The 24772-nt window shown below is 42.8% G+C and overlaps 1 protein-coding gene across 7 annotated transcripts in view; it reads left to right on the top strand.

Moving 5' to 3' along the window:
* NCAM1 (neural cell adhesion molecule 1) overlaps positions 1 to 24772 on the top strand; it is a 160581-nt gene that overhangs the window by 72776 nt on the left and 63033 nt on the right. For all 7 annotated transcript variants that reach the window (XM_069787962.1, XM_069787957.1, XM_069787958.1 and 4 more), the window contains exons 2-7: positions 18868 to 18942; positions 20421 to 20639; positions 21377 to 21520; positions 22359 to 22496; positions 23002 to 23119; positions 24376 to 24545. In XM_069787962.1, the coding sequence (XP_069644063.1) occupies positions 18868 to 18942; positions 20421 to 20639; positions 21377 to 21520; positions 22359 to 22496; positions 23002 to 23119; positions 24376 to 24545 (864 nt within the window). The remainder of the gene's footprint in view (positions 1 to 18867; positions 18943 to 20420; positions 20640 to 21376; positions 21521 to 22358; positions 22497 to 23001; positions 23120 to 24375; positions 24546 to 24772) is intronic.

Raw genomic sequence — 24772 nt, 5'->3', positions numbered from 1 at the left:
CTTCCATAAATTCTATTTGTTTCCAGATGTCAAAGATGGTGTCAGCAGGCAGGGCGAGCTCCTCTGACAACCCAGTGCTTATATCAGTACCTGAGTGGATGCTGAATCCTTCTGCACCCAGTTCTAGCTGCACATATTTAGGGCTGCTTTTAGATATATAAAAACTGGGTGCATAATTGATATTCCACAGCCTTGATGCCAGAAGGCCTCGGAAATTCACCTTGTTCCTCTGCACTGCAGCCATAAACCAAGACATCCTGCTGGTACTGTTTCAGTTAGGCTTTTGTTAGCTTTTTTTTTTTTTTTTCTGTTACAGGGTAGATGCAGATTTGGATTGGAGAATTCAGACAGCTGGAAATAGACTTGTGTTGGCTGTTATTTATTGCTCTGTACTTACTTTCCTATTCCCCTATCTCCTTCTCAAAAAAGTAATCCAAATACGTTTAATTTATTTTTTAGGACTATTTTTGAGAAAGCTATGAGATAGTAAAGGACGGTGTTTTGGAAAGTATTTTTGGTACTCCTTTTAGACAAAGTTTTTTCTTCTAAACAGTCGCAGCAGTCAAGTTACCTGCTTGGTGATGCTTCCTAAGGTCTTTGAGAAATGGCCAGCCTTCAGTGAAAGAGCATAAGTGGTGGATTCTTGCAAATGGCAATTCTGTTTGTATCGCTGTTGCATGGTTTCAGGCTTGTTCTTTGCAGTCCTGCCTGCTGTGTTTGTATGAAGGGATGAGTCTAGTTTTCTTTATCTCCTTTACTCTACCTGCTTCAGCTTGCTGCAACCACAGTGACCACAGAGACTCTCTCCTCCTAAATACAAAGTGCCCTGTCAGTCTGCTTTATTGGGCTATTGTTAGAATCATTACACCAAGGCAAAGTAGCATCCCAAGCTTTTGGGGAATTGTTTAATGGAGCTTGAAGGTGCTGAAAGCTGTTTAGATCCAGTTGATCCCAATAATTCTTTATCTGGGGGAGTAAAAGTTGGATTCTTGTCAGAGGTGTGGCAGAGGCAATGCTTTGTTCTGTGCTTGCTGTCATGAAAGCAATCAGTGTGACTCAGATTTATGGCCTGGGTCCCTTTTAAGAAGGGTTCAGGGCCATTTTCCTCTGATTTAAAGAAGTAGCTGATCACATAGGCATAGCTGTGGGATGTGAAAAATTCTTATCCAAGGGATTATTCTTCTGCAATTTCTTTTCCTAAAGCCATTCAGGAAGTGTAACAACCAAATGGTTTCATATTTGGATGGCTCTGTATTTGGGTTCGCTTCTCTTTGACTAATACCTGGGAAGGAAAACTCAAGAGCTTAGTTAACCTCTAACAACTGTTGGAGGTCTAGGCTGCTTCCTAATATATCTGTTCAAAGGGAGGCATATTGTTTCATGTGTGGATCCCCCACTGTAGTCTCCTAACCTATCTCACATCTCTCTCAATTTTATTGAAAGCAGGCCTTTGTCTGCTCTGGGTCCTCTTGTACTGTGGTGGCAGTGAATTGTGTACATCTTGTGAAAGACTTACTTGCTTTGCTGTGGCAGTTGTCCCAAGCATATCAATGACAGAAAGAGAAACTGTTGCTTTTGGTGTTTGCAGATGCTTGCACTGGATTCAAGCAAGAACAGGTAGACTAGTAGATGCTAGGATACTGTGGCTCCCGTAAAGGAGCTGTCACATGCCTAGCATGAGATTGCTGGAGTTGTGGGTAGCCCAGGAATTTGAATCATCTGAATTTGACCATAGACAAATAACTCTGTTACACTTGATCTCTTCACATATATATATATTACCTGTATACTTAGGGGAACATCTTTTCCTAGTGATTTTTTTGTAAAGAATAGATGGTAGGCTTTCAAAAGCAGAAATGGTAGTGAGGTACTAATCTCACAAGAATTTCTTTGAAAGCTATTCTCTGTTTTGTTCACTGATATTTATTTAGTTGCCATTCTGGTATTGGTCACAGCTCGTTCATATTGTGAATTCATAGCATGCTAGGGTAACTGCTGTTTGTAGAGAGTCTGGACCTTAAGAGGGTTGCTACAATAGCTCTTTGTAATTTTAGCACCTTATTGCTAGTTTGGGGAGAAAGAAATATGCTGCTACTGCCAGAAGGTTACCTGTGATAGAAGTGGCATGAGGATAGGGATTCCTACTACTGGAGGAACTCTGTTGCCTCAAAGGCAAATACTGTCCAAGTTCACCAACTGTATTCAAGTCAATAGTAGTGCATGTTGTATCAGAAAGAGCATTGAGAACTAGGAAGTTTAGCTATTAATGGGACTTAAAAGGTAAACAAATAGATGAAGTACTCTCTGCAATTGACAGACAGATAACTGTCTATCAAGAATCTTAAATGACCCCTAGTGCTAGAGTGAGGTGATCAAATGTTGAGTAGGATAGCTGTCTCCCCTTTCCCTCTCTGTTGCAAGTTTTACATCTTGTAGTATATGCAATCCTACTATTTTTTGTTTTCTTATTTCCATTTTGTGTAGTTCTTTCCTTTTCTTGCTTTGTTATATTCCTTCTCACTTGTCTTTAGTATTGCACATCTTTGTTTCCTATTTATCTAATCTCCTGACAGCACTATTACTGTAATATAGCCACATCCCTATCTTTGTAATTCATTCAGCCCTAGAACACCATGAAGAAGCAGATAAAGACTGCTAAGGAAACCCGAGTATGCCTTGGCAGGTAAACGCAGCATCATTACGTATCTATCCCAGCTGGTTTTAGAATTGGGTTTTCCTTTCCCCTAACCAGCTGTATGAGTACTACTCTCTGGTCTGGACCATACAGACTGTTGGGTTCTTCTTGTGAAATCAACAGGACATTCTCCTCAGGAACTTATTCACTGAAAGAATAAATATTATGTACCTAAGAGAGCGTTTAGAGACTGTACTCAGATAGTATGAAGGTTTGAATGTCCCTTTACACTCCTTCCTCAGATACTGGCATCCTTCCCCCTGCAGCCTGCCCTGGTTTCTCTTTAGGCCAGTGTTACTACGGCCTGTCATTTGAGAATATCCTGGTAACAGATGATTTTGTGGAAGCGCCACACAAATGCATAGGCCATAAATCTGCTGGCAGGAGCCAGAAAATATGTCAGTAATATTGCAGACCATTGAGCAAGGTTTCAGATGCGTATACTCTTTTGAAACACTGGAGTCAGAAAGGGTGTTGTGATACCATAAAGGTGACTTCGTGGTATGTAAACAGGATAGCCGCAGTCAGCACTAAGTGCTAAAAAAAAGTTAAATTTGTCTCCATCCTAGGAAGGTCAGAAGGACTTTATGTCTTGAAAGGGGGCATTTCCAGAGAGGTGTAAGAGAATTAGGTATTATCAAGTGAGTAGGAATGAGATGTCTTTGGACAGCTGTGCTGTCACTGTGCGTTTTGCAGTCATTCTAAGTTGCACACTCAGCTTGTGGCACAGAGAACGCTCGATCAGTGCTCACTCAGAGATATCAAAAGTGATATGAAAAATAAGTGTTTTTCACTACAGAAGGTGTCATGCTTCTCTACTGAGACACACAACTGAATTGATGAACACTGTATTGTTTCTCCTTGAGGGCATCTGATCATGATGTGCTATATCCTTACTCCCAGATCTCCAGCCCCACAGACATTAAACTACTTTGGCATTGTGTTGTGAGTACTGTCTCAGTTTGTGCTTCTTCCTGATCTGGCTGTAGGCACAGGTGGGGTTTCATTGCCAAGTTCAAGTTTTATTTTGCCTTTTTTTCACTCCTGTCTGTAGTATATTTCTCAGTGGCCAAAAGACTGAAAATCCTGCCATATTTAGAGTGAGCTTTTTGGGTGTGTGGAGGCATGTCTCTGGACTAACCTGAGACTTGAAGTGTTAATAAGCAGAGACAGATCAGATTAGAAATGAAATGTAGGTCAGTAAGTGTTTTAGTTTGTAATATTATTATGCTGAGAGAATGTTAAGAGTGAACATGGGGAGGGAACCTGAGACAATTCCTCTCCCCATTTTTCATCACCCTAAAGCTGAGGTATGTGGTCAACAGGTGTTGATTTAAGGTTAATAGAGAAAAGACAGATAATTCATGTAGAGTCTACCAGCGTTTGTCACCGAGGTTAGTTTTCTACAGATACCCACCAAAGAGTAACTTCCTGTGTGGATTTTCCAAAAGCATTGACAAATTCTTGTATAACAAAGATGGCAGCTGGATAAAGCAGAGAAGCCAGACCTTTGGTTTTCAGCCCTGAGTCTTGTTGACAAGATAGACAAAGAAGCTCTGTCAGAGAAAGGTGAAGAATTCTGCTGATACTGGCTTAGCTGGGTCCCAGGTTGCAGTTGGTATCTCTTGTCTTTGCTTGAGATGGGCTGTCCCGAAGCTGGAGGGGTTGCATCTTTTCCAAAAGCAAGTACAAAGATAGGAAATTGTTCTGGCAAGAGCCTCTCCAGAAATGCGGAGAGAGGGGCAGACTACCTTCCATGTGCAAGTGTGTCCTGCTGTACATTCCTGCCCACTTTTCACCTATGGAGAAATGGTAGTTTTGTCATGTAGCATGTGCTGAACATGGTAACAATTCATGCTGTGAAGTCAAAAGGATTTAGGTCCTTATTTAGTTCTGAAGCTCAAATCAGAACCTTGAGGGTCAGTGGCAAAGTGGTGGAAGGCTAAAGGAGTAATGGTTTTATAGGAAAGGAAGGATGTGGGGGGATGAACTCACATTTATCCTAGAGAGCCATAATAGATATAACCCCATAGTAATTTTGCATTAATGTAAATCTGTAGTTAAGTGTATTTAGTGTTCCGAGACATTCCATTTGCATGGCCCCAGATAGATCTTCGAGAATAGTGTGTGCATTAGCCTTCCAGCTTCTTATGTGGAAGGGTGACTGCAGCTCACTGCAGTTCATTCACACTCTGCTTCACTTGAGTCCTTTTGAATTTAGACAGATATAGAACCAATACCCAGCAATTAACACACTTTGCTTAAAGTGGCATGTTATTTACTTAACAGGTAAAGCCTGCTGTTAGCCTCAGTCTTAGCCCAGCAGGGAGACATCCTCCCTGCCTGTTACAAAATCATGGCTTAATTTGAGCTCATTTCTTTTGTTGAAATGCAAAACTAATTATATTTAACTACAGATGAACAGGAAGTTGCATTAGCAGAGTTTTTTCAGATCAATGGGGAGTTATTCAGCTTTATTTGGGGGCTGGGGAACTTTGTAACCAGATAAAAGATACGGGGGAGGGCAGAGCTATAAAAAGTGTTATTGTGTGATTATGAAGAGGCCTTTTAATGCAGTTATTATGTGATGCTAAAAAGGCCTTTATTGCTTGAAGTTGGAAGCGGAATATAAATGGGCTCACAGTGTCTATTAAATGAAGAGTGGAAAAAATAGTCTCCATTTCCCTGAACTGCAAAGCAAAAATAACGATTAAGTAGTGATTAAAATCCGTGGCAGTGCTGGGTTTGTTAGTTTGATCATATACTAAGCAATAAAGTTTAGCAAATAGGGAGCAATTGCTTGTGTAATTTAAGGCATAGTTCATTGTTATGATGAACCTGTTTATCCAGGTTATGATGTCAGCAAATTGTTCTGCTGATAAAGGCTGGTTGAAACAATTAGGGTTGAATTCTCCCTGGTGTAAAAATAAGTACAAATGAGCTTGATGTGAATAATTCAGAGGAGCATTTCTTCTCAGATGATAGCCGATTTCCAGAAGTTATCTTCAGTTTCCCTGGCTGAAGGCTGCTGGACAAACACAGCTGGGCTCTTTTGTGCCTGATTTCATACCAGGGTCTGCCTCCCAGCCCTTTGTTAACTCAGTTTGTAGGAGAAAGCCTTAACATTGTTTGCAAACACATTCAGAACAAAAACCAGGGCAGGTTCCAGACTGGAACAGACCCGCAGCCTGTCCACCACCTAACATGAATCTCTTATCTTGGCTTTTACAAAGAACCACCACCGGAAGAAAACACAAGAGATTGAAAAAAAAGCCAGGTATAATTTTGCTTCTCAACATCTATGGTAGAATAGAAATGTGAGATTTATTAGAGTATGTTTCATGCCTTTAATAACTACAAGATCATTGCTTGCTCCACCTAGTGATTAACAATCAGAAGTCTTTCTGCAGGGAGTGATTGCTGACAATGTAAGCGAAGACACGGCAGTCAGGCATTACTTTAAGGTTTTTATAGCCATTTCTTAGAATAGTACAGTATCTTGGATTCCCTTGTGCTAGGCACATTATAAATGCAAAACAAATGCTGTGGTTGCTGCCTAAAGACAAACAAAGGATGAGAAGACACGGAAGCGTGCAGGCAGATTGACTTCCACTAGGAAGTTCTGAGGAGGAGTTGGCCTGGAGCACTTGTACTCAGTTCTCTATTCCAGCAGGTTCCCCTTGGTGTGTTTCTGCATATATGAGCACTAGGAGTTTCCTAGCCCAGTGGAAGCTGGAGCAAAATAGCACTTGAGGCTGCAGGTACATTTTGATCATTTTACTTTAGCCCTCAGCAAGGAGAGCGTTCTCATGTGAAGGTGGGGCAGAAAAAGGCAATGGGGTTACCTAATCCATGCATGACAACTGTGACAGCTTCTAATCGCTCAGGCTGAAGTGCAGATATCACTAGCCAGACCCAGGCAGGTAATTTCTGCCTCCCTTAAATGGATGAGGGTGTTGAGCTGCCTAGGAATGCCGAGGTCTCTTTTCCTGCTTGTGAACACGTGGTATCTTACAGACAGCAGCAGAAGCAGCATCCAAATAACTTGGTTTTGGTATATTAAGCTGTAAGTATGTGGCAGGTGATGTGGCATTCTGCCCTGCAAGTGCCTGGCTGGCACATTGTTATGCTGCTCCAAGGACAGGGTAGGGCTGCAGCATGAGTCCAGGTGGCTCTGCACTGTCAGTGGACTCCAGGGAAGAAATGAATGGGCTAGGGCTTTCCCTGGTGCAGATGACTTTTCCGTTGTGCTGCTCTAAATCGGATGAGATCAAGGTGTGTCCTTTTTTTTTGGTCTGTGACTGTTCCTTTTTCACCATCACAGGAAAGAACAAAGTTCTGCTTTTGTGCTGAGCACCTATCTCCAAAAGATCTATTGTACTTCTTCCTTTCTTTAGGTGTGTGGCTTGCTTGCAAATGAGGCTGAGAGTCCTCTCCTTCTCCTTAATCAGTGTAACAAAGCTGATTTTGTAAAACTGCTTTGACAGGAAAGAATACCCCACCCAGTGCAAGCAGAGAGGGCCCCAGTCTGGTCATACAGTTCCCCCCTTCAAAAAAATCAATACATTTTTAAAATCTTACTGCACTGAGGGGGGGGGGGGGGAGAAAAGGGAAAAAAAGAAAGAGAGGTTTGATTCATTTGGCTGGGACATTATATCCTGGCTGTCACTGAGTAACATCACTTTGCCTCTCTGACTTCAGCCAGGGCACTGGGCAGTGGTGCTGGAGAGAGTGCAAGGTCACATCCGGAGCCCAACCTAGCAGGCAGTTAATGTTTCCCTTGTGAGGTGTTCCCATGTAATAGCAGTATCTTGTCAGCACAGATGAACTTACCATGCTTGTCACTGCCTCCTTGTTGCCATTCCCATTACCAAAGCTGCAAGCTGGCACTTCATTATAGTCATATGGGGAGCTTCTCAGAATGTCCTTGCACTGACAGGACACCATATATGTGCAAGTGGAAATTGCTTCTTTTCTATGCTGACATCATCTTACAAGAAAGGGTGCTGATGTTTATGAAGCTGGAATACACAAATACTGGGTATGATCTTTTCAAAAAGATCTGTGGTATATTTTTTAGGTTGCTAGTCAACGTCAGAATACCAAAATTACTAGATTTTACTGTAGTGGGGAGCTACCAATAGAAAACATAGTAGCCACAATATATCTCTTGAGTTACATTTTCCGAGAATTTAAAGCTCTAGTTCTGCAAGAAGTGAAATTGATTATTGCAGCACAGTGTGTGCAGAAGCACCTGGATTATTTGGAAGCCTGAACATCTAAACTTGTCAAAAGCTGGGACTGTATGCTAGTCAGAAGGTATAGGGACTTGGATTGCTAAATGCCAAAATCGATTATGTATCAAATTTCTTCAGAATGTGTTGCTGTTGGTTCCTTATATAGCAACAAAGATCTTGCAGCAGAACCTCTGTTGTGTGTGTCTGGCAAATATGACTGGGAGCTTTGTGAAAACACCAGTGTATTAGTGGCTTCCTTAAATACCATGCAAAAGAGTAGCAGACATGGAGCAGAGGACTCTGTATTAGAAAATAAAATGTGATTGTTAATGTTGACATAATTTCTGTCAACATTCAGATTGCAGGGAAATCAATTCATGGCGATATGGAGGAGAAAACTATACTTAGGGATATTACAAAGGCAAAAGGACAAAATAGCTGTTATCTGTGCCTCAGAAGGCAGAAGATTATCTAATCGTGCTACTAATAATGACAGACTAAAATTAAAAAAAACCCACCTTTTGTTAACTGTGTACCTATGGTTATTTTTTTTTTTTTAATACAAAGCTCCTAAGTACTACTTAAAGACATATTTGAAATTACCTGCATTAATGGTAGGAGAAGGAAAATGCAAAATGATTTGTCTAAGTTGGCCTAAAACAATATAATGCTGCTATCTTTTGTATTTCTAATACAGGCAACCTGCCGAGCCTAGTGATTTTTTACTGACATTTGATTCACTGGTAGGGTAAAACTTGGAGGAGGAACAATATTATTCATTATTTGAAATATTAACTGACAAACTGTTTTCACCTGACGTTTATCAGGATGCTGAGAAACTTTGACAAGTAGAAGAGAAAGAGCATTTAGGAACCTATCTAGCTGTTACATTGAGAGCAAAATCATGTCTGTACTGTTAAGCAGCTGTGTATCTGCAAACAAGAGATTGTACTGGTTTTAGTTCACCTACCGTGCTGCAGAATGACACTGAAACATAGGGGCAGTCTAAAGGTCTGATGCACAAAAATGCACATGAGCAGTGAGGTACGTAATAGCAGCTACTGATCATGGTGTCTGGTTTTCTAATGAAATGATAAAAGGCAGGCAGTGGATGTGCTTACTTTGGTCTTGTTTTGCAGAAGTTCAGAGCAGCCAGTAGCAGCTGTGAAGAAGGTAGGCAAGTAATTTTTCAGGTTCTGGACATTAAGAGGATTATTTGTGCCATTTGAGGTCTTGAGCAATTAAGAAGAGGAGGAAGTTTCTCTTATCTCCCCAACCTTAAGAGCTGATCATTCTTCTGGCCAGTTGGATAATTTAGAGATTGCAGTGCATATTTATGTCTTGCTTGCCACTTCATAGATGCCTCTGATTTATAAGAGCTGTTTTCTAAGGATGCTGTTGCCAGAGAGTAATTCTTGGTGACCTGGAAAGCACTGGCTGTATTTAGCAAACTATAGGGGTTTGACCTTTCCTAGAGACGGTTAATATAGGAAAAGTAAATAGCTTGATATGTGATGTGTACAGTACACATGGGCATGGCAGTCCATTTCAAGGAATCATATATTATACAGACACTCTGAGACCTTAGATGCAGCAGTGCTGGAGATTAACTTGAATAGTAGGTCAACAGCCTTGAATGTGTCAGATATGCTTATCCTTCCAGTTTCATAAGCAAAATCAGAGTTTGAGCCAGGTCTGAATTCTGATAATCTTCACCTTATTGCCATGGTCCGAGCACATCACTCTTCCATATTTGTCTTTCCTGTTGTCTTTGTGCCATGGAGAAGATGCTTCTACTGTTTAGCATAGCTGGGGACTAGTCACTGATTGAAAGTGACTTGTCCAATACCACACAGGCAGTCTATGGAGGGACAGGATGTCCAAGATAAATGTTGAAAGCCTAGGCTGGTTCCATAACTGCAGGATGATGCATTCTCCCAGAATAAAGCCATCCTATGTGCCTCTCTGGCTCCCTGTTGTCAATTTTGAATAGTTAATTTGCTTTTACTTTTATAATCTGCATTGTTATGTATCCTTATTCTTAGCCATATGCTTCACATCATGAAGCCTATGTATTGGTTTTGTGTGGCAAGGTTTTGGTAGCGGGGGGGGGTTACAGGGGTGGCTTCTGTAAGAAGCTGCTGGAAGCTTCCCCTGTGTTCGAGAGAGCCCATACCAGCCGGCTCTGGGAAGGACCCGCCGCTGGCCAAGGCCGAGCCAATCAGTGATAGTGGTAACGCCTCTGTGATAACATTTTTAAGAAGGAAAAAAAAGTTGGGACAGACGGAAACGTCAGATGGAGAGAGGAGTGAGAACATGTAAGAGAAACAGCCCTGCAGACACCAAGGTCAGTGAAGAAGGAGGGGGAGGAGATGCTCCAGGTGCCGGAGCGGAGATTCCTCTGCAGCCCATGGTGAAAGACCATGGTGAGGCAGGCTGTCCCCCTGCGGTCCATGGAGGTCCATGGTAGAGCAGATATCTACCTGCAGCCCGTGGAGGACCCGACGCCGGAGCAGGTGGGTTCCCGAAGGAGGCTGTGACCCCGTGGGAACCCCACACTGGAGCAGGCTCCTGGCAGGACCTGCGGATCTGTGGAGAGAGGAGCCCATGGAGCAGGTTTTCTGGTAGGACTTGTGACCCCGTGGGGGACCCACGCTGGAGCAGTGTGCTCCTGAAGGACTGCACACTGTGGAAAGGACCCATGCTGGAGCAGTTCGTGAAGAACTGCAGCCTGTGGGAAGGGCCCACGTTGGAGAAGTTTGTGGAGGACTGTCTGCCGTGGGTGGGACCCCATGCTGGAGCAGGGGAAGAGTGTGATGAGCCCTCCCCCTGAGGAGGATGAAGCAGCAGAAAATAACGTGTGATGACTGTAAACCCCATCCTCGTCCCCCTGTGCTGCTGGGGGGGTTTGGTAGAGAAATCCGGGAGTGAGGTTGTGCCCGGGAAGAAGGGAGGGGTAGAGGGAAGGTGTTCTGAGATTTGGTTTTATTTCTCATTACCTTACTCTGGTTGATTTGTAATAAATTGAGTTAATTTTCCCCAAGCTGAGTCTGTTTTGCCCGTGATGGTAATTGGTGAATGATCTCTCCTGTCCTTTTCTCGACCTGCAAGCTCTTTGTTACATTTTTCTCTCCCCTGTCCAGCTGAGGAGGGGAGAGTGATAGAACGGCTTTGGTGGGCACTGGCATCCAGCCAGGGTTAACCCATCCCAGCCTGTTACCACATAGGAGAAGTCTCTCCTGTCTTGACTAAAGAAATGTGAATCTTTTCAGCAATGTGTTTCTTCTAGGTGAGTGAACAGATAACGCCTTCCTGTAAGAGCTACTTGTGTATGAAAGGTCTTTTCCTACCTAAACGATTCTATGATTCTATGAAAGGAAACCTTGTTGTGCTTCAGCACTGCTGTGTGTTGTGGTTTAACCCCACCAGCCAGCAACTAAGCACCACAAAGCTGCTCACTCACTCCCTGCCAGTGACATGGGGGAGAGAATCGGAAGAGTAAAAGTGAGAAAACTTGTGGGTTGAAATGAAGACGGTGTAGTAAGTAAAGCAAAAGTCACGCACACAAGCAAAGCAAAACAAGGAATTCATTCACTCTTTCCCATCGTCAGGCAGGTGTTCAGCCATGTCCAGGAAAGCAGGGCTCAATCACATGTAACAGTTACTTGGGAACTCCGAATGTTCCCCCTCCGCCGCCTCCTTCTTCCCCCAGCTTTATATGCTGAGCATGATGTCATACGGTCTGGAATATCCCTTTGGTCAGTTGGGGTCAGCTGTCCCAGCTGTGTCCCCTCCCAGCTTCTAGTGCACCCCCAGCCTCCTCGCTGGCCGGGCAGGGTGAGGAGCAGAAAAGGCCTTGACTCTGTGTAAGCACTGCTCAGCAGTAACGAAAACATCCCTGAGTTATCAACACTGTTTCCAGCACAAATCTAAAACCTAGCCCCATACAAGCTACTATGAAGAAAACGAACTGTGTCCCAGCCAAAAGCAGCACACTGTGTCACTGCAAATTGGGGAACTCCTCAGTATGTGCCTTGTGCCTTTGAATAAAGATTGAGTTTATGGAGTTGCTAATGTTGTAGCAAGCTTGGACAGAACAACTTGGAGAAAAATAATGATGATGCCTGTTGAGATACTTTATGTGACCTTAACGTCCTAAATTACAAAGAGGTTAAGACAAATGCACAGATAATTCTATAAGGCCCTGCAAGAGTGCCCTTCATAGGATGGATGGGTTGCTATAGGAAATCTGCTATGCCCAGCCCTCTATGTTTAGAGTGTAATGAAATTATTGGATACTATTTTGGAAGCTGCTGCTGCTAAGGATCCCCCATTTCTGTCAGCTTAGCAGTAGGATCTAAGTGTAGCTTTGTGTTGGTGCAGAACACTCTCATAGTATCAGTATGTACATTTAAAGCTGTGCCTGTGTGTTTTCAGATATGTCCAGTATAGGTATATGTCCAATATAGGTATGCAGAGAACATAAACTCTGTGGAGTGTCCCTGTTGGGTTGAAAGAATTAAAGAGGAAGTATTCCTTGCTTGGATGGAAGCTCTGTAATTCACCTTCTGTGCAGGACACTAAATGAGCAGAACAGACAAAAGTAGCAGGTACTCTCAAAAGCACAGCATACTATAGTAACTGCAATCTTCTATTCCAGGGCCAGCCTAGCACTGTTACTGATATTCTGCACTATTTCCCAAGCCAGCTTAATACTATAGCATGGCCTGCCAGTGACTGTCACCTTGTCACTGTTTAATAGCAGCGTTCAACAAGACACTGACATTTTAAAAGACCAAATTAGTGTTTCTGACAGCAGCAGTTTGTTGAATGACACTGGCCTTATCCGGTTTTTCTGGGGTAAGGTAAATCAAGTGTAAAGGGTGTAGATTCACGTGTGTCAGCTCCCTCTGTTTTAGAATAAGCATTTGAGGGGAGGCCTTTTTTTGTTTGGTTTTACAGCTTGTCCGTTGAGGGAGGTAAATGAATGGTAGAGGAGAGATGAAAGCAGGGAAAGCATCTTAAAATAGAAATACAGAGGTTGTCCCAGCAGTATGATAGTGACCCAGAACCATGGACATGTGAGCAAAGTACCACTGGAATACAAGCTTGTAGCATGTTATCTGCCACACAACTACCTATGTGTACCTTCTAAATCAGTCCCATTTCCTAATGTGCAATAGATCACTGAGTTCTGTTGGTTTTCTTCAAACTGTGTGAACAGAATACTGTATATTGCTGAGCCCTTTGAAAAGATGTGCTTGAGGGGCATCCCTGTTGTTTTGTACACTGCACAGAGATAACATGTTTTAAATATGACAAAATAGTATGTAACAGTGCCTATGGACTGCTAGTAGATGAACAAGGCAATAATGAAGTTACTGTGTTTAGTACTCTTGTGGTTTAACCCCAGCCAGCAACTAAGCACCACGCAGCCACTCACTCACTCCCCTCCGCCCTGTGGGATGAGGAAGAGAATCAGGGGGGAGGGGAGTAAAACTCATCGGTTGTGATACGAACAGTTTAATAGGAGAGAAAGGAAAAAAAATATACAATAATGATAATAAAAGAATTGGAATATACAAAACAAGTGATGCACAGTGCAGTTGCTCACCACTTGCTGACTGATGCCCAGTTAGTTCCTGAGTAGTGATCCACCACCACCACCACCACCCCCCCGGCCAACTCCCCCCAGTTTATATAGTGGTCATGATGTCACATGGTATGGAATACCCCTTTTGCCAGTTTGGGTCAGCTGTCCTGGCTGTGTCCCCTCCCAACTTCTTGTGCCCCTCCAGCCTTCTTGCTGGCTGGGCATGAGAAACTGAAAAGTCCCTGACGTAGTAGAAATACTTAGCAACAACTGAAACCATCAGTGTGTTATCAACATTATTCTTGTACTAAATCCAAAACACAACACTGTACCAGCTACTAGAAAGAAAATTAACTCTATCCCAGCTGAAATCAGGACAAGTACAGAGGCAGCAATCACACCACTTTTCTGCTTGTATCAGAAGTTTGTGTCATGTAACTTGCTCAAAAGTCAGCTCATGAAGTCTGGTTAGCAGGAAATATCTATCAATGAGAAGATTTTTCAGGTTAGTATGTTCTTGTAAAAGGGATTACCTAGGCCCTAAGCTGCCAGCGATGCAGATACAATTCTGTATGTTTCAGCGATCTCCTTCAAGAAAAGTCACAAGATATACGGTGTGCATCTGACCTACCTGATCCTCTCACAGAGTACTTCAGCATCTTGTTCCCAGTACTAGATTAATGAAACTGAAGTGTAGTGTGAAGTAGATTTGTTAATACTGGCTCTCTGGTTCCTGCTAATCATGAGGTCACAGTTTCTGTGTCATGGTAATTGCTAGGTTTGAAAAGTGCATTTCCAGTGTTAGTAATAACATCAGGAGGTTTCTTGTCTGTCTCCCTTGTGTCATGGTTGAAGGGACTGCCCTGACATACAGGGGCAATAGTAGTGTAGGAATTGCTGCCCCTCTGCGTAACCTTTCCAGAAATTCTATTACTTAGGCCAGTAATTAGGAGATTTAATGGTAACTTTGCAGCTGGTGGAGCAGAGGGAGTACTGACTGAATGAGGCCTAACCAAGGATGTCCTTCCTTCTCTCATTTCTAAGACTCCAAAAAGTTTTGCCTTCCTGTGTCCCACAGGTGGTTTCTAGGTTTCATTCTCTTGAAAACCTGCCCTTCTTAATGCATAGAAGGAGCTGAGCCCTTAGAAAAAAAATGAGGGAAAATCTTGGGAGCTGGATGTTGTTGCCTTGGCTCAGATCTCTTGCCTGGCCCTTTTGGCTGCATTTACAGTAAGATGTTTCCTGGTTGTGTGATTTCCTCCTATTCTTTGCATCTACTGTGGCACAGACATGCATAAAAAAGATGTAAGGTAGAGCACAAATGCTGAATTCTGGGGTGATGAAAAGTTCAATGCTTTACACAGAGCCTTTTTTTCCTCATTTCTAGCTGTAACAGAAAGCACCTGAGAATAGAATGAAAGGCATTAATAACCCTAGCCTTTGCCACTGCCTTCCCAGCATGCAGCAACTCAAAAGTGTACAAGAGGCCCATTGGTGTATTTATATAGTGTAGTGTGGCAAAAAAAAGGAAAGAAAAAAAAAAAGGGTATGAATTTATATTAGATCTCAATTAGCTCGAAGCCATTTTACCAGCACCCCACTGTTTGCTAGCGGTGCTTGGCTGAGAAGAAAGTAAGTTGATGACTAGTCTAAATGCCCTTCCTTGGACTGGTCTGGTTTTCCAAGGCAGTGCTGTGAGGGAATTCAATCACAATTTCGTTGTGTTCCCAGTTGATAAAAAGTGCAGGGCTCAGGAGAGTGTCTTGGGCAGGCCAAGAGGGGCTGAAAGCTGCTTCTGAAAGCCTCTTGGCTAAGCAAGATACACAGCCATACATGCAAATGTTGGCCAGAACTAGAACACACAGTGCTCATGAGCTCTGGTTTCAATTGAATCTTGGCTGGGTTGTTTCTGTTTACTGCTGTATCCCATTTTTTTTGAGATGGAATACTAATGTCTATCAGTATAGCCTGCTAAAATCTGGTGAGAGTAAAACTAGAAAAGTGGCGTGGACCTGGCACTATTATTATCCTTTGCAGAGTTTACTTATGAAGAGAAATGCTGTGTCAGAATGGTTGTTGGCTAAAGAAATGTGCTCAGACACCTTATCAGAAAATCCTAATACTTAAAGTCCTTTTTAATGATGGCAGGCAGCACTCCTTCATTCTGTGTATAGCTGTATACTTAACATCTAACACCCATGGTCCATGTCTGTTTCCCAAGTACTGTAAGGAATGTTGCCATTGGCACATACAAACAGGTTTTTATTTCTGAAGCAGTGCATGTTTCTTAAAAACTCAGGTGTGTTTGGCAGCTAAAACTAATGCCTCCTGTGGTCTGGAGGTAAAATTAGCTGCTCTGAGAGAAGGATTCTTGTGCACTACAGCATGAAAACACAGAGGGTGATGGACGAAATATTTGCAGTAAAGTTGCTGAGAAGTGCTCTTGCCACATGGGGTAGAGGAATAGCTTGATTAAGATGACTGTTTTCTGCAAGCTAGTGGCTGCAGTTTCAAAATAAAACCTATTTATTTTGGCCTCTTGAAATTTATACTTGACCTGGACTTGTTAGGCCACAGAGCTGCTGCAGCATTAAGCCATAGCTGGAGGAAAGCCAGAATCCAATTACATTTTCTGCCTAATGGTTCATAATTTATGCTATGAAGAAGGCAGTGATGTTGCCAGGGGAAAAGGGCATTGGGCATGCTTGGATATGCATTGTGGAAGGCTGATTGTAAATGAACATGAAAATGGGGAGGTATGCTTTCCCTTCTTACTTGTTTAGTACCAATGTAATTCAGATCAGAAAATAAGTAGCCATACTGGACTATATGCAACACAGAGCAGAAATCTGGTTAGCTTTCATCTTGGCTGTCTAACTTGCTTTGTTGTGATTGTTAATTCTCCCCTTACTGTACTAAAACACGATTGTTTTAATAAATTCAGCATCTTTGACTTTTTGCTTTTGGTTTCTGATGACACTTCCAAAATGCTATGTTCCTTCTCCTTTGTCTATTAAATGCTAATCAGGTTCACTTTTGTAAATAAATGAGGAAAAAGTATGTTTGGGTTTTGGGTTTTTTTGGGGGGGTGGAGGGGAGTGTGTTGGTTTTTTTTTCAGTAGTGGGACTCCAAATGTAGGCTCCTAAACTGTGCTTAGATATTGAGATAGGAGACTTGCCCTACTTAGAGAGCTGCTCAGAGAGGTTGGTTATTCTTGAACGCCCTACTTTTAATTTAGATACCTAAATATGGATTCAAAAACTGAACTTTGGACTTCTGTTGTCGATGTTGGCCTTTCTTTTTTACTTTATGAGTGAAGGTGAGAAAGCTTTTACAGCAGCAGTTACCAGAGCCTCTGAACTTTAACAAACATTTAACTGTTCACCCAGGAGCTCTAAATGTTCCTTAATAAATTGTTCTCATTTGGGTGAGACTAAGGATTCTTGGTTCTGTAAATTTAATTTCTAAACGGGAGCTATCACTCACATGCTGAAGATCCAAGATCTTAAAAGATCTCCAAGATCATAAAAGACAGTTTAATTGATAATTTGAAAACACTGTAGAAAGGTCCCATTATTAAAAGGTGCCTATCTTCTGCTGATGCCCCCAGCTTCTGAAGTGTTCATAGTGGAAACTACTGTAATGTTATTCTGGAATATTTGCATCACTGTGCATTGCTGCAGCTGCTGCCCAAAGATATTAATTGAGTTTGTAATATTGTCTATGCTCAAATCTACTCCCATTGTAATGTAGAAGGATAAATGTTTTAGATAGTACTGCAAAGCAGAAATCTGGTCTGGAGGAACTCAGAGTTCTGGATTTGAGGCATTTAAGATTTCCTCTCAGTCCATACAGCAGACACCTTCCCAGGAAGAGCACCCCAGAAATATGATTGAAAATGTAGAATTCAGTTGTTGGAAAGATTTGTAGAAAAACAACAAAAATGAGCCTATAGAAGTAGGCTATTTAGTCCTCACTGCACTGAATCTAATAAACCTTTAGCCTTTTATTATATTTGGCTCTTTGTACTTGCAGTTCTGTTTGAGATTGAGTTATATTAAAGTAGTATAGTTGAGAGAAATTAGATTACCTAGAAATAAAACAGGCTGAATGCAGGAGCTAGAAGGACAACTTGTACTTCATTGAAAAGTACAAGGAAGGCGAGGGAGTACCCTCAGACAAGACACATGAGTTAAAGATGTTAGAAGGAAGATTGAAAATGTCTGGGAATCATTTTGATTTTTTTCAGCAACTGTATCCTCAAATATACTCTGTGGAATTATTATCTAACTTGGATTATTTTTAAATGATTCCTTCGAGGCTGTGCTGGATTCAGTTGTAGGGAGCACAGAAGGTACAATATCTTTCACTTCTAGGCTCCCTCAATTCCAGACAAGCATGTAGTAGATGCTTCACTCAGGTCCATGGAACATCTGCTCCATCTCTGCTGCCAAAACACCTTCAGTCTCTTATTTAAAAATAAAATAAAATAAAAAAACAAAAAAAATCAAGAAAACAACTAAAAAAAGCTAAAAAAACCCCAAAACACTGGTGATATGCCATGAGAAGACATTGGAAGAGACCAAAGTATTGCTAATATTTTCACCTCTGCAGTAGGAGGGAGTTAGGTGAAATGTGCCTGGATGAACTTGGAAGCAAGTCTCAGCCAGTACTGTGAAGGCAGAAATCACAAACTGTCAATAGTCCTTGTCAGTATATACTGGAAGAAATTTCCTTCCTAATCCAGGTGTGCTCTGTCTGCCATAAACATCTCTGATTTTCTGGCTGTTTGGACTACGTTTCTGACCAGAAGATCAGAGTTAGGAGATCAAGGACCCAGTGACTTCCATTCTGCGTTTGTGATGGTTGGTAATTGGGGCTTATATGAATACAGTATCACATACAGCAACAAGTAGTCTCCAAAGCAAAGATAATTTGTATTTACTGCCAGGATACAACTTTGAGCCAGTTCCAGTTTGAATTCAGAGGAGTCCTTACAAGCTGTTTGATGTTCTGGTGCGCACACCAAGCGCGCTCCCTAGTAGTGCAGTGTGGTAGAGATTTGAATGTAAATCAGCCCTCTCTGTATCATTCCATGTGGTTTTATGAAGGGCTAGAAGCAACTCTGAATGTTAGCAACTTCTTTTGGGTTCTCAGGAGTCCATGGCACATTCAGATAAATACTCATAAAGAGCAACAGTTCTGAAGCCAAGAATGCTTGACCCTATGCTCTTCCATTGGATGAGTAAAGGAGCCATGGGATTGGAAGGCTGGCAAAGCTTTTTTGCTGAAGACCACTCCTATTGTCTAACGATCTTTTGCATGCTCATTTCTTTTCCAGCCTCACTACAAGTGGACATTGTTCCAAGCCAGGGGGAGATCAGCGTTGGAGAATCTAAGTTCTTCTTATGTCAAGGTGAGTGATGGCTTATGGCATCAGTTGTCTCTGTCTGGGCTTGCTGGGAAGGTCAATCAGCGTATTAACTTGGGGGTAAAAGCTCCAGTGCCAGGTCTAGCTGCAAGATCTCTTGCTCTTTCTTTCTCATATGCCCTTATGGTTTATAAGGCTGAGGAGTAAAGGCAACACATGCTGTTTACTGGAAACAGTAAATGCATTCTCCCTTGAGAGCTGGCAACAGAAAGCAGCTCCAGCAAACAGATTTTAAAATGAAAAAACAAGTACTGAAGTGTTGTCTCTAAGCTTGAGCAACAGCCACAACAGTGGCACTTTGCATCATTCCACAGCTCTTTGATCTTTTGAATTAAGCCTGTTGTTTTTCCAAGTAATTTCTCTAATCAACTGCTCACAGCAGTAATGGGACTGCTAGGTGACTTGAGAGTTGTTACTTCTGCAACTACGGATTTTAATGCTGCTGAAAACTTGTATTTCTTGTGAGCCAATTTACTGTTTGTTCAGGCCACCAACTGCCCTGGGCTGTTCTCCTGCACAACATGGTGCAGTGCTGGCACAAATGCCCCGGCATTTTCCAAATTAGCATCTACATGTCCTCTTCAGAGGTTCTCCTGAAAGCGGCTGGCCTGATTTCTAATGGGAGGAATTAGTATGTTGGAGCACTGACATGATAGCATCCTGAAGCATGACACAGAGCAAGTAGGTGCTGCAATGAACTCTGGGAGCAAAACGCCATCAGAGGGCCACACTTCCTCAGGAGCATACTGGCTGGGACTAGTAATGAGGTCATGTGATTCAGGAGTGCTTAACTGCAAAGGAATTTGTTAATGCCATTGCTTTAAAAATGAAAGTATGCTCTGAGCAAGTGCTGTTGTGATGATATTTACATTCAGAAAACTGTGGGATCAATTAAAGCCCCTCCAATAATAGGAGTTTCTCCCAAATAACAAAGCCACACTGAGGAATGCAGAGACGTGAGCTGCAACAAAGAGACAGCCTGGAACCACTTAATAACAATTCTGATTCACACTGTATGTAGCAGGAGGTTTAAGCTGATCAATGCCAGAACTGCTGCCACACCAATGTCACCGTTTTGGTGTGCAAAGTAGCCCAGCCTGCAAATACAGGTTTTTATTGAAAACATGAAGGAGCCGAAGCAAGAAGAGATTTTCATTTCTTGGGCTGATCTTTGTAGTGGAGGGACTGGGACATGGGATCCCAGGATGCACAGAAGGCCATTCTGGGCTAAAATGAGTGTACCCCTTTAGATTATAAAACCAACCTAATATCGTTTTTGCAGGACAGCAGCTGACCATTCACAGTGCTGTGAGAGAGAATTTTCTTTGGTTGCTTCTCAAGTACCAGAAGCCTTTCCCCTGGGTCAGTCTTCCGCATAGCGCTACTGGTTGTATTTAATTCCCTCTGTGCAGATTTGTTGGGAATTCATTTCAATTTGCTCTGTTTTCTCTTATTGTCCCTAGTGGCAGGGGAGGCCAAATACAAAGACATTTCCTGGTTTTCCCCTAATGGTGAGAAGCTGACGCCGAACCAACAGCGCATCTCAGTGGTGCGAAATGATGACTTCTCCTCCACCCTCACCATCTACAACGCAAACATTGATGATGCTGGCATCTATAAATGTGTTGTCAGTAGCGTGGAGGAGGGAGACTCCGAGGCCACCGTCAATGTGAAAATTTTCCGTAAGAGAGCGGCTCCGAGGCTATTTTCTGGTCTACCTTGCACATGTATGAGGCAAGATTAGGGAGGCAATCATTTTACCTTCCTAGAAAAGGCTGCTTTTAAAGGCGAAGCAGGAGGGTGAAAAGAAAGGGGATGTTAAGAAGATGCAGGCTTCCCCTTTCTTGGTTTGGAGGGGTAGGTGGGCGCTAAGACCTTGGCCTGTCAGGGCATTACCAGTGTGTCTACTGCTTAAATTCTTCTGAAAGACAGGAGAGAAGGGGTAGAAGGAGAAAGTTCTGGTGCATTATAAATGTGTGGGAGGAGTAAGCAGAGAGAGCAGCTTTTGTGGATGACAGGCATGCTATGAGATAAGACTAGTGTTCAGTAAAGAGAATCACACATTCAGAAGGGTTATAATAAGCCATCAGCAGAGCCATGATAGCAGCTCCTCTGCTTCCTGCTGGGAAGCTGAGCAGTTCCAAGTTCACATTTTCTCTTTGCAGTGTGGACAAATTGGTGAGCTAGGTAGAGTATTTGGCCCACTGATATGCCTGGGAGACAGGGCTAGAAAATGGGGTTCCTGTGTTGCAGTGTAGTGCATTGAGTCAGGCACACCTTTATCGTCCACTTGGGAACAAGAAGATTTCTGGAGAAAATGTACTCTGGAGTTTCTTTGCTTTCCTCAGGCTTGAGTCAGGAGCAGAGCTTGACGTGTGCCGAGAAAGCTGCAGTGACTTTCTCCTTCCGTTGTTTTCAGAAAAGCTGATGTTCAAGAATGCTCCCACTCCTCAGGAATTCAAGGAAGGGGATGATGCTGTGATTGTGTGTGATGTGGTCAGCTCGCTGCCTCCTACCATCATCTGGAAGCACAAGGGCAGGGATGTTATCCTAAAAAAAGATGGTAAGGCACAAGAGATGTCTTGGTGCTTGTCCATTCAGGGGTCAAATGTCCATCTCTCATCAGGGCTCAAATCAAGTTCATACAAGGGTTTCAGAAGAACAAAATGGTGGTGGTCACAAGGGAGGAGAGAAGCAATTTGTACCTAACACTAGGTCTTAGGATGTAAATTTAGTTATTCAGGGTGCTGTTTGGCAGTGGCAGGGCAATAATGTTTCCACAGAAATGGCCATCAGGCTTTGACACTGAAATAGGCCAAGGAATGCTAGAAAAATATTTCGAGTAAAAGAAATGCCATCAGACAGAAAAGCTGCATGTTATGACACTCTCCAGTCATCCTAAGGAAAAGGGGCTAAAAGCTTCTTGCAAGAACCTTTCTCTTTCTTTCAAAATGCTGCAGACTGTCATGCCCAGAGGGGTATTTTACTGGCAGAGGAGACTTTGGAGCCCTGATTCCAGCTGAGCATTCGTGCCTCAGCTGTTTCCCACATCTGCTTGTTGCTAGCACAAGGGAACTGTAGTAAGACTTGAACTCTGCCACCCTTGGGCGAGAGGGGCAAGTTTCAAATTGCTTGTTGTCTGATGCTAATTAAGTGTAAATGTGTTTGTGTGTGTATATTTATCTGTTTATTTCTCCTTGTGTACTTAAAGCACCAGAGCAATTTGCCTGCTACCCACATCTGGTTTCTTTCTTGGCAATGTCAGATCCAGTTACAGGAGCATCTCCATTAAATGATGGGAGGGGATATTTTATTATGCTAAGCCTTGTCTCAACCCAGAAAGGGCAAGGAGAGAAGAAGAACCTGTTACCTGCAGTGAGCTTTCCTTTTGTCTTTTCTAGTTCGATTTATAGTGCTGTCCAACAACTACCTGCAGATCCGGGGCATCAAGAAAACAGATGAAGGGACATACCGCTGTGAGGGCCGGATCTTGGCTCGTGGGGAGATCAACTTCAAAGATATTCAGGTCATCGTAAATGGTGAGCAGCTTAGAGTAAGGCTAGTACGGGAGCAGGATATGTAGCACCTGCACTCCAGGCTGCTGATGGAAATGTTACTTTAGATTCACACTCATGATTTACCATCAGCTTACTAATCTTTCTCTGCTGTGTCAAATAAAAATGTCCCTGAAATTGACTGAGTGTTTACCAGATGTTTACAGGAAATTATCATGTCAAGAGAAACCTTAAGTGTCTCATGTCTTAGAGTGAGGTATTGATCTTGTTGGGACCCACAAGTGGGTTTGTCCACAATACTGATTTTCTGTGTGTCTCCCCACCCCCTGCCCTTCCTTCCCTGTGCTGATTGCCTTGGAGAGCTCATGCATCAAACCTGTTGATTGAAACCTGCACGTGATGGTATAAGGGTTTGAATTACTAGTGACATCTGTGTGCATTGCAGAGATTTACAGTGAGCCTTCCAGGGCTCACTCTTGCTCACATCTTCTGTCCTTTCTAACTTCAATGTGGATTCCTTCTCTTCTAGTACCTCCTTCTGTGCGTGCCAGGCAGAGCACCATGAATGCCACTGCCAACCTCAGCCAGTCTGTCACTTTAGCATGTGATGCTGATGGCTTTCCTGAGCCAACCATGACGTGGACAAAGTAAGATGCTGTGTGCAATGTCCTGACTGTGTGTGAGCATGGATGTTTTCACCAAGGGCTGGAAAACCAGGCTGGAGGGAAAGCAACATTTTAACTGGAATAAGATTAATTCATTTTTCTCACAAGAGAAAAAATGGCCTCATAATGGAATTGCAGTTAGCTTCTGTTGTGGGTTAACCCCAGTAGGCAGCTAAATACCACACAGCCACTCACTACATGCCCCAAGTGGGATGGGGAAGAGAATCAGAAGGGTAACATCCAAAAACTCATTGCTTGAGATAAAGACAGTTTCATAGATAAGGCAAAAGCTGTGCATGCAAGCAAAGCAAAATAAGGAATTCATTCACTACTTCCCATTGGCAGGTAGGTGTTTAGCCAGGTCAGCTGTCCCAGCTGTATCCCCTCCCAACTTCTTGTGCACTCCCTGCCTACTCACTGGCAGGGCAGTGTGAGAAACAGAAAACCCTTTGACATTGTGTGTATACTGTTCAGCAATAGCTAAAACATCATTGTGTTATCAATGTTTGTGTCACAAACCCAAAACATAGCACCATATGAGCTACTATAAAGAAAATTAACTCTGTCTCAGCCAAAACCAGTACAGCTTCCTGGAAAAACAAGAATAACAGTAAACCCAGCAATTTTTAACTGTCCCATTGCATCCTTTGTCAAAATGCAAATACAGATGAAGCTTCATGCTGACCAGACCTGTCCTGTGGGTCAGTTTATTATCATCTGTTGCACTGGTGGTAAAACTTAGGCAAAAGCGGATGCTGTAACTTGCATTTGTCATGCCAGGAGACCCGCATCTGAAGTCTTTCTCTTCATTTCATCAGGTCTAAATTTCACTGTCAGGCAGTGATACAGACTTCAGGTATACTATTCTTGAAATTGTGTAGCCTTTGGCGAAGGTTATGAGGACAAGTTGTAATGTTGAAAAAGCTGATGACAACTTGGAATACTGCCTTGAAATGCAAGGACAGAAGCTACCTTCAATGGTGTTTATAGCTCTTGTATATAGGCTATGACGTGTGTCAGGAGGCAAAGTTTCAGCTGCCAAGAGCCCTAAGGCAGGAGGGATTAGGAATAGATCAAAATGTAAGCTTTGCAGCCCATAGAGAAAGAAAAAGGTGGTGGTCCCTCTCAGCCTGAGGAGTTTCAGTGTAGTAATGCGGTTGTAGCATTAACAAGCCCAAAACAAATAACCTTTGACTGCTGCTCCTCCCCAACACAGCCAGTGTGCTTTGTGCCTGCAGGGATGGAGAGCCAATAGAAGAGGCCGATGATGAAGAGAAGTACAGTTTGAACTACGATGGGTCTGAGCTCATTATCAAGAAGGTTGATAAGAGTGACGAAGCAGAATACATCTGCATTGCTGAGAACAAGGCTGGCGAGCAGGATGCCACCATTCATCTCAAAGTCTTTGGTAAACATGCTCTTACCATCCACTCCTTTCCAATCCAGTTGGCTATTGATAGCTCACTAGAGCAAGCTCAAAGTAACCTACTTATCCCAGATAATGCCTGATGTGGCTTATCCAGAGCTGCTGCTTTCCCAAGTAATGCTGTGCACCTCTGCCATCATGTTGGGCAAAACAGAGTCTGTGTATGTGTCTGAAACAGATGCCAATTCCATTCTGCTTTCTTTCTGATA

The sequence above is a fragment of the Haliaeetus albicilla genome, chromosome 7 (assembly GCF_947461875.1).
Source record: "Haliaeetus albicilla chromosome 7, bHalAlb1.1, whole genome shotgun sequence".
NCBI lineage: Eukaryota > Metazoa > Chordata > Aves > Accipitriformes > Accipitridae > Haliaeetus > Haliaeetus albicilla.
This window is presented reverse-complemented; position numbering and strand designations above follow the sequence as displayed.